At 44.8% G+C, this 8,727-nt stretch overlaps 1 protein-coding gene across 1 annotated transcript in view; it reads right to left on the bottom strand.

Annotated features, from left to right (window-relative positions):
- Nucleotides 1-483: 483 nt before the first annotated feature.
- Nucleotides 484-8,727, bottom strand: part of LOC137371712 (potassium voltage-gated channel subfamily H member 7-like) — a 525,923-nt gene continuing 517,679 nt past the window's right edge. Inside the window, exon 17 of the mRNA XM_068034535.1 lies at nt 484-744. Coding sequence (XP_067890636.1) covers nt 484-744 — 261 coding nt within the window. The remainder of the gene's footprint in view (nt 745-8,727) is intronic.

The raw sequence follows: 8,727 nt of genomic DNA, 5'->3' as shown, positions 1-8,727 counted from the left end.
GCACAAAATGTACAGTTCCCGCTTATTTGAAAGAGCTATGAGCTCAGTGTGCTTACAGTAGCTGTTATTTCAAGTAACAATATCTAGTTCAGACCAGAACTGCAGCCTCTGTCTGTCAGACTTATGTTAACAGACATCATTCTCCCTGACCCCCCACCCCATGAAATTTCTAGTTTGAGTTCAAACTAAATTCATGCAACACAGAAACCAATGTAATGGCATGCATTTCAGGCTTGTTATCACTTAAGGTGCCTTAGATTACTGGCAGTGCGACATTTTAAATGTATTCATATTGAAGCTTTCAGGTCATCATCAAAGAGGAACTTTAACATTGTGAGCTCAGAGCTGATATGAATCTACAGTGCTTTTGCATATGACGGTATCATTGTAGACCCCTGAGTCATACATGGAGGATGCTATTCATAAATAGGAAAAACAGCCACTCAAAGCAGCAAACCTATTGAAATGTGGAGTATTAATTGGCTATTTGCCTGGAAGACCAGGATCTGACAGATGCCTATGAAGGCCCAGCAGTCCCATGGTGCTTAGTGAGGAGTCCGGTAAGGAAGGATGTCGTATCGGATGCAGAAAGGATTGCGACTGTTGCTGTTGGGACCGTGATTTTTGTTCTTGGTCCAAAAATGTGACAAAATTGTCTTCTGATATTGTGTTGAGATGAACACCGCTGGACAAAGACTCTTTGGATTTAAATTTGGATTTTTCAAAGTCTGAAAATTCTGGACTCTGAAAGAGAGAAGGAAGTAAAACCTGAAATAGGAATATCACCATAAATAATGCAGCAGATCTTATACTAGTTGAGGGTACAGCATTTTTGCTACGCTTGATTACTTAGCTTGAGATTTTGTCTTCCAATGCAGAACTTACCAAAACAATCCCAATGGCCATTGGCATGTGATCCAGGATTACTGCAGCTAAGTATTTTGTCCTGGGTTAGACATGATAATGGAATCTAGGATGGAGCTGGATTATGCTGGGTATCTGTTGGATTTGCACTGGCCCTTTAAATTTCACCAGAGGAGGGGAGAACCAGAACAACAACCAGCAACAGCAACAATTTATATTTATATAGCGCCTTTAATGTAAGGTGCTTCACAGGAGCATTATAAAAGGAAATATGAATGACACTGAGTTACATAAGGAGATATTACGGCAGATGACCAAAAGCTTGGTCAAAGAGGTAGGTTTTAAGGAGTGTCTTAAAGGAGGAAAGTGAGGTAGAGAGGCGGAGAGCTGGAGGGAGGGTATTGCAGAACTTAGGGCCTAGGTAACTGAAGACACAGCTACCAATGGTGGAGTGATTAAAATTGGGGATGCTGAAGAGGCCACAATTAGAGGAGTGCTTATATCTCGAAGGGCTGTGGGCTGGAGGAGATTACAGAGATAAGGAGGGGTGAGGCCATGGATGGATTTGAAAACAAGGATGAGAATCTTAAAATCAAGACTGGGAGACAATGTAGGTCAGCAAGCACAGGGGTGATAGGTGAAGGGGACTTGGTGCGAGTTAAGACACGGGCAGAGGATCTTGCACCCATCCCATCCCTTCATCAACAGGATGAGTCTGGGGAGGTTCCAGGCTATCACAAGACTTTTATATTTACATTATCTATAGGCTTGAACAGAATTCAAGCCAACTGAGAGCAGTAATTTGTAAACTCTACCCTTTAATTATAGCATGATTTTTTATTTATTTAGATTTTATTTTATTTAGAGATATAGCACTGAAACAGGCCCTTCGGCCCACCAAGTCTGTGCCGACCATCAACCACCCATCCTACAGTAATCCCATATTCCCTACCACCTACCTACACTAGCAGCAATTTACAATGGCAAATTTTACCTATCACCTGCAAGTCTTTGGCGGTGGGAGGAAACCGGAGCACCCAGCGAAAACCCACGCAGACACAGGGAGAACTTGCAAACTCCGCACAGGCAGTACCCAGAATTGAACCCGGGTCCCTGGAGCTGTGAGGCTGCGGTGCTAACCACTGCGCCACTGTGCTGCCCATGATGTGTACTTTCATCAGGAACTGTTCAAATTGTGGCTCAGAAAATTAACTGGACATGAAAATGGGTGCTCAGGGAGTGAGATCTGTTTAACATGCGCCTGTTTACATGGTTGTAAGGGGCGGGAGATCATGCTTCACTGATGCTACTTAAAGGCAGCCGACAGCTCTTAAAGGGTAGTACATGCATTCCAGATGCAGACAACAGGGAGAAATAATTGAGAGAGGGCAGCCAGATTCTATGATGCTGTCTTGAAGGCCCTGTTCCAGACAATGGATAGCAAGAGGGAGATTCTGCTCCACTCAGTGGGCAGAACGTCCTCAAGGCATTAATTCTGCCATCAGTGGGAAGAGGTTACAGAGGAAAATAATGCAAGGAACTTAGTTCCCAGACATGGCTGCAATGCCAAAAGAAGTTCAATGACTTTGCCAGAGTTGTCAAGTTAAGAATATTGCTGTCTTACTCTAGTCTCACACCTCCACCAGCTTCAGCCTCACCAGTCAATAATAGTTTCCTCCCCTTCTCCATGATCCTACAATCAATGCACAAAACTTCACTCTACATCTTTCTTCTCATACTCACACACACACCACTATTACAACCCACATTTCCCCATAACACACATCCTACACACAGCCTACAATTACTCCACCATGCAGGCACATTCTTTAAACAGCTCACAAGAGTGTCACAAACACAATTTCTTATTTCTTTCAGGAGAATGTCACACACAACTAGTGTCAGGAGGTTACAACCAGAGAAGCCTGAGATCACATGAAAATCCTTTCCTCTGCAGAAGAAAGAGTGCTGGCTATCACAAGAAAGGGGAATGAGTGGCAACACTGAAGGAGATGCTGTGTAAGGTTTATTCACAGGAAAGGAGGGAGAGAGAAAACAGGCTAGTTAGCCTGGCATCAGTCTTCAGGAATTTGTTGGAATCTCTAATAAGGAAGTCTTAACAATTCTCTTAGAAAACTACAGTTTGATTAGAACAAGTCAACATGGTTTTACGAAAGGGCACTGGGTCGTTCATGGAGTGGACTGCTTGGTCTATATTGGACAGAATAATCTCAATGCTCTGTGCGGGGCTTTGGTGAGACCACACCTGGAATACTGTGTGCAATTTTGGTCTCCATATTTAAGGAAGGATATACTTGATTGGAGGCAGTACAGCGAAGATTCACTAGATTGGTCCCAGGGATGAGAGGGTTGCCCTATGTTGACAGGCTGAGTAAATTAGGTCTATATCCTCTGCAATTTAGAAGAATGGGAGGTGATCTCATTGAAACATTCAAAATTATAAAGGGGCTTGACAGGGTAGCTACTGACACATTGTTTCCCCTGGCTGGAGAATCTAGAACAAGGGGACACATTTTCAGGATAAGGGGGTGACCGTTTAGGAGTGAGATGCGGAGAATTTCTTCATTCAAAGGGTTGTGAATCTTTGGAATTCTCTACCCCAGAGGGTTGTGGATGTGCCATCATTGAATATATTTAAAGCTGAGATAGATTTTTGCTCTCTCAGGGAATCAAGGGATATGGGGAGTGGGTGGGAAAGTGGAATTAAGCCCCAAATCTGCCATGATCATATTGAATGATGCAGCAGGCTCAACAGACCATATGGCTTACGCTTACTCCTGCTCCTATTTCTTATGTTCTCATGTTTTTCCCTTCATTCTTCTATTTCCCCCTAAATACTCAACATGACAACCTGCAGCTGCTTTCACCAGCCACTTCTTGCACTGCTCTCCCTTGACACTAAAAGACAACCCTTTGTTTCTTTCATTTCAGGTGCTCGAAATGTTGAAATTCTGCTACTTCAGGAAAAGGGCATCGGCCTTTCTGAAGATGCATCATCACTTGATCTGACCCTCGCAAGAAACAACTCAGAAACTAGCACTGCACATACTTTAGAGGCTAGGCAAGAGGAGGGGTCTTCACATGGTGAATCACCAGGCACAAGTGTGCAGGAGCTGGGGAAGAGGAATAGGACTCCACAGATGGCAACTTGCCTGAGGGTGAGATCATATATTACCTTTGCTGTAGAGGATTCAGATGTAGACTTCAAGGGCCCAGGTTATGGAAGAAGGCTGATAAGAAGAGACCATGAAATGCTAGGCAGAGTGTTTGCACAGAATGGCTCAGAGCATGGAGCAGTTCAGTTCCAACTAGTATCAAGGCTTTGCACAGAGCATTGAGATTATTCTGTCCAATATAGACCAAGCAGTCAATTCCATGAACGACAGTGGTGCCCACCATGATGGAGTCTCAGCTCACACAGCTATCGTGGAGGCTCAGACAGCTGCTATCTTGGCTCTGGGGACCAGTGTTGATAATGGATCCCAGTGTGTCAAAGCAATCCAGCAGTGTGTTCTTACACAGAGCTGTAGGAGTGCTAGAGAGTGGCCTTAGCTTCATGAAAGAGGCACATGCTGTTCTCTCTCAGGGTGGCAGCATGCGTGCTCCCCTCCACTCACTCTACCAATACCCTTGTTAGTGCCACCCAACTAGCTGGGTCAAATTGCCTCAGTTCACAGCAAGATGCCACAGTCTTGCGATCTAAAGGACCAGAGATTCTGAACATCACCCACCACAGCCATCTGAAGTGTCCTCAATGCTGAAAGCCTCATTCATGTCTTTGTTTATTTTAGACTATTCTAACTCCTGCTGGCCTCCCATGTTCTACCCTCCATAAGCTTAAGATCATCCAAAAATCTGCTCTCCTGTCCTAAATCATATATTGCCCCGTTCGCTCATCACCCCTCTGCTTGCTGACCTACATTGGCTTCCAGTTAAGCAATGCCATGATTGTGAAGCAAAGGAGATATTTTCCTCAGAGATATTCAGGTAGAAGTGTTCCTTGGTTGTGTGTATGCCCTCCTGCGCCATCCTCCTCCCTCTTCCCCAACTGAGTCTGTTTATCACATGGTGAGTCAGGCTCTGAGGCAGATCAATATCACAAAAGAGTTCTAGCATAAGCATAGGACCCTTAAATATTTTACATATTTCTGGCACGCACCCTGGATGCCTACAGAGGACAGCACAGTGGCGCACTGGTTAGCACCGCAGCCTCACAGCTCCAGGGACCCGGGTTCAATTCTGGGTACTGCCTGTGTGGAGTTTGCAAGTTCTCTCTGTAACCGCGTGGGTTTTCGCCGGGTGCTCTGGTTTCCTCCCACCACCAAAGACTTGCAGGTGAATGGTAAATTGGCCATTGCAAATTGCTCTTAGTGTAGGTAGGTGGTAGGGAATGTGGGCTTACTGTAGGGTTAGTATAAATGGGTGGTTCTTGGTCGGCACAGACTCGGTGGGCTGAAGGGCCTGTTTCAGTGCTGTATCACTAAATATAAAAAATATAAGGAGGCCTGATCTAATATGGTGGGTGACAGACTTCCGGCACAAAATGAGTGCATACATGCTGCCCACATTATTGGATGCTTAGGTGCCCAGCTTTCACCCAGAGGTGTTCCTTCACCCAGCCTTATGTGCATACACGCCACTAAAAGACTCACAACTGTTTATTTCATGCGCGAGTGATCATATCGATTATGCTATGAGTTTGACTGCATCTGATGGCAAGTAGAAAGAGTTCTCACTTTTTATATTCTTCTCAAAGAAGACAATTAGGGCGGCACAGTGGCGCAGTGGTTAGCACCGCAGCCTCACAGCTCCAGCGTCCCGGGTTCAATTCTGGGTACTGCCTGTGTGGAGTTTGCAAGTTCTCCCTGTGTCTGCGTGGGTTTTCTCCGGGTGCTCTGGTTTCCTCCCACAAGCCAAAAGACTTGCAGGTTGGTAGGTAAATTGGCCATTATAAATTGCCCCTAGTATAGGTAGGTGGTAGGGGAATATAGGGACAGGTGAGGATGTGGTAGGAATATGGGATTAGTGTAGGATTAGTATAAATGGGTGGTTGATGGTCGGCACAGACTCGCTGGGCCGAAGGGCCTGTTTCAGTGCTGTATCTCTAAACAACCCATAACACGAGATAGAGCGATTGGCCAGAAATTGGGTATGCCAGAACTTCTGGCCTCTCCAAGGTTATAAATGAGGAATCATTGAAACTCCGGAGGAGGCAAAAAGGGGAAAGCGTCAGAGATGGAGAAATCAGAGTGCAAGAGCCAGCTGCACCTGCACTTGTAGTAGCATAAGAGATGCAGTCAGCAGCCAGTCCATCTCAAGGCTTAGCTGCCATAAGACGAGGGATACTTTAATGGCAAAGAACAAGAGTTTTCTTCTGGGCCCCACAAAGAAAGTTTGGGCCTTTGCTGCCTTGGAATCCACCTCTTCCCACCTGCAGAAACCTCCATCCCGTGTCTTACTTTTGTACCAGGGAGATGCCTCCCAGCCTGCTGTTCATTGCCTGCTCGCCATTACATCTTAAAGCCCATTTAGGACAGTCAGCTGACTGGGGGGATGTAAATGTGACCTGGAAGTTAAAATATCCAGGTGTAAGAAGATGGGCTTATGAGGGTTTTTTGAGGGACCCTCAAACAATATTTTGAGGAATTGCAAGGGTTAAATGACTCTAAGATTTTTCTAAAGCTACTGTTCTGTAAAAATACATTGCTTTGGCCTGTCTGCCAACTTCTGGTTATTGCAGAAACTGATTACTACTGCTGGACGAGAGATGAAAAAAACAGGGTAAGACTCAGAGCTGTCTACAGTCTTATCTCATCTCTTTCTATGTCTGTGGGAATGCGTAAACTTTTGTAAGTTGTTGAAACATAATCAAATATAATTCCCTTTTACCATTTTCCAGCCAGCATTAAGCTTTGCTAGATTTCAGTTTAATACTAAGGTTGCTAGTCTATAGGTTTATCACTGTAGATCTATTTCTCATTAGGCAATTAGGGAAAAGTATGTAAAAATTTAGATTTTATTTACAGTAAGAACTCTTGTTGTCTTCTTAAACTCCTCTCTCCATCCCCTCCACTATCACCTCCAACAATAAGTGTAAGAAGCTCATGAACTACTTTGTCACTAAGATCAAGACCATCCGCTCATTTGCCTGTGCCGTGTCCCTCCCTTCCTCTAGACTACCGAGCCAAACTTCCCTAAAGCTCCCCTACACTAGGCTGAACTTACATCTTTTTCTAGTTCCTCTCCTATCTCCACTCATGCCCTCTCTGGGCTCATCTTGTCCATGAGACCCACCTTCTACTCCCACTAAATTGCTGACCACTCAACTTCCCCTCCCTGCCTGCATGTTATTGGTATTGTTAACTGTTCTCTCTTTTCAGGTGTTGTAACTCTATCGTTAAATCTGCCATCTTCACCCCTCTCAGCATCCTTGCAAATTACTGTCCCATCTCCAACCACTCTTTCTTCTCCAAAGTCCTTGAACATGTTGTCACCTCTCAAATCCGTGCCCATCTTTCCCAGAACTCCATGTCTGAATCCCTCCAAATTTCCGCCCGTCACAGTACTGAAACAGCTCTTACCAAAGTCACAAATCACATCCCATATGACTGTGATAAAGGTAAACTATCCCTCCTCATTCTTTTAGACCTGTCTGCAGCCTTTGACATGGCTGACCACACCATCCTCCACCAATGCCTGTCTACTGTCATCCAGCTGGGTGGGACTGCTCTGACCTGCCTCCATTCTTATCTATCTAATTGTAGCCAAAGTATCACTTGTAATGGCTTCTATTCCTCCTCCTGCACCATTACCTCTGGTGTTCTCCGAAGATCTATCCTTGGCCTCCTCCTACTTCTAATGCTGCCTTTCGGCAACATCATCCAAAAGCAAGGTGTTAGTTTTCACACGTATGCTGACAATGCCCAGCTCTACCTCACCACCACCTGTCTCGATTCCTCCATTGTTGCTAAACTATTAAACGGCTGGATGAGCAGAAATTTCCCAAACTCCAGTCCCTAGCTACTGACTCCATCCCTCTCCCTGGCAACAATCTGAAACGAAACCAGTCTATTCATTACCTTGGTGTCATATCTGTGCCTGAGATGTGCTTCCAACCACATATTTGTGCCATCGCTAAGACTGCCTAGTTCCAACTCCGTAACATTGCCCGACTCATTTTCTGATGAAACTGTCATTCATGCCTCTTGACTATTCCAATGAACTCCTGGCTGGCCTCCCACATTCTACCCTCCATAAAGATCCAAAACTCTGCTGCCCCTGTCTTAACTTGCACCAAGTCCTGTTCACCTATCACTCCTGTTCTTGCTGACCTGCATTGGCTCCCGATCAAGCAATGTCTTGATTTAAAAATTCTCATCCTTGTTTTCACATCCCTCCATGGCCTTGCCCCTCTCTATCTCTGTAATTTCCTCCAGCCTCAGCACCCTCCAAGATATCTGTGCTCATCTAATTATGGCCTCTTGTGAATCCCTGATTTTGATTGGTCCATCATTGATGACCACACCTTCAGTTGTCTGGGCCCTAAGTTCTGGAATTCCCTACACCTCTCTGCCTCTCTACCTCGCTTTCTTCCTGTAAGATACTCCTTAAAATCTAACTCTTTGACCAAGCTTTTAGTTGTCTGACTTAATATCTTCTTATATGGCTTGATGTCATATTTTGTTTTATAATGCTCCTGTGAAACGCCTTGTGACTTTTGTTATATTAAAGGCATTATATAAATGTAAGTGGTTGTTCTAGTCCTCAAGGTCCTGGGGTGCGTTTATCAACTATGGAAACAGCAAAGAAGCACAGTAAAAGCTTGAGCTAAGGCTAAAAACG

The sequence above is a fragment of the Heterodontus francisci genome, chromosome 7 (genome assembly GCF_036365525.1).
Source record: "Heterodontus francisci isolate sHetFra1 chromosome 7, sHetFra1.hap1, whole genome shotgun sequence".
Classification (NCBI taxonomy): domain Eukaryota; kingdom Metazoa; phylum Chordata; class Chondrichthyes; order Heterodontiformes; family Heterodontidae; genus Heterodontus; species Heterodontus francisci.
Note: the sequence above shows the minus strand (reverse complement) of the source record. Positions and strands in the feature narration are given on the sequence as shown.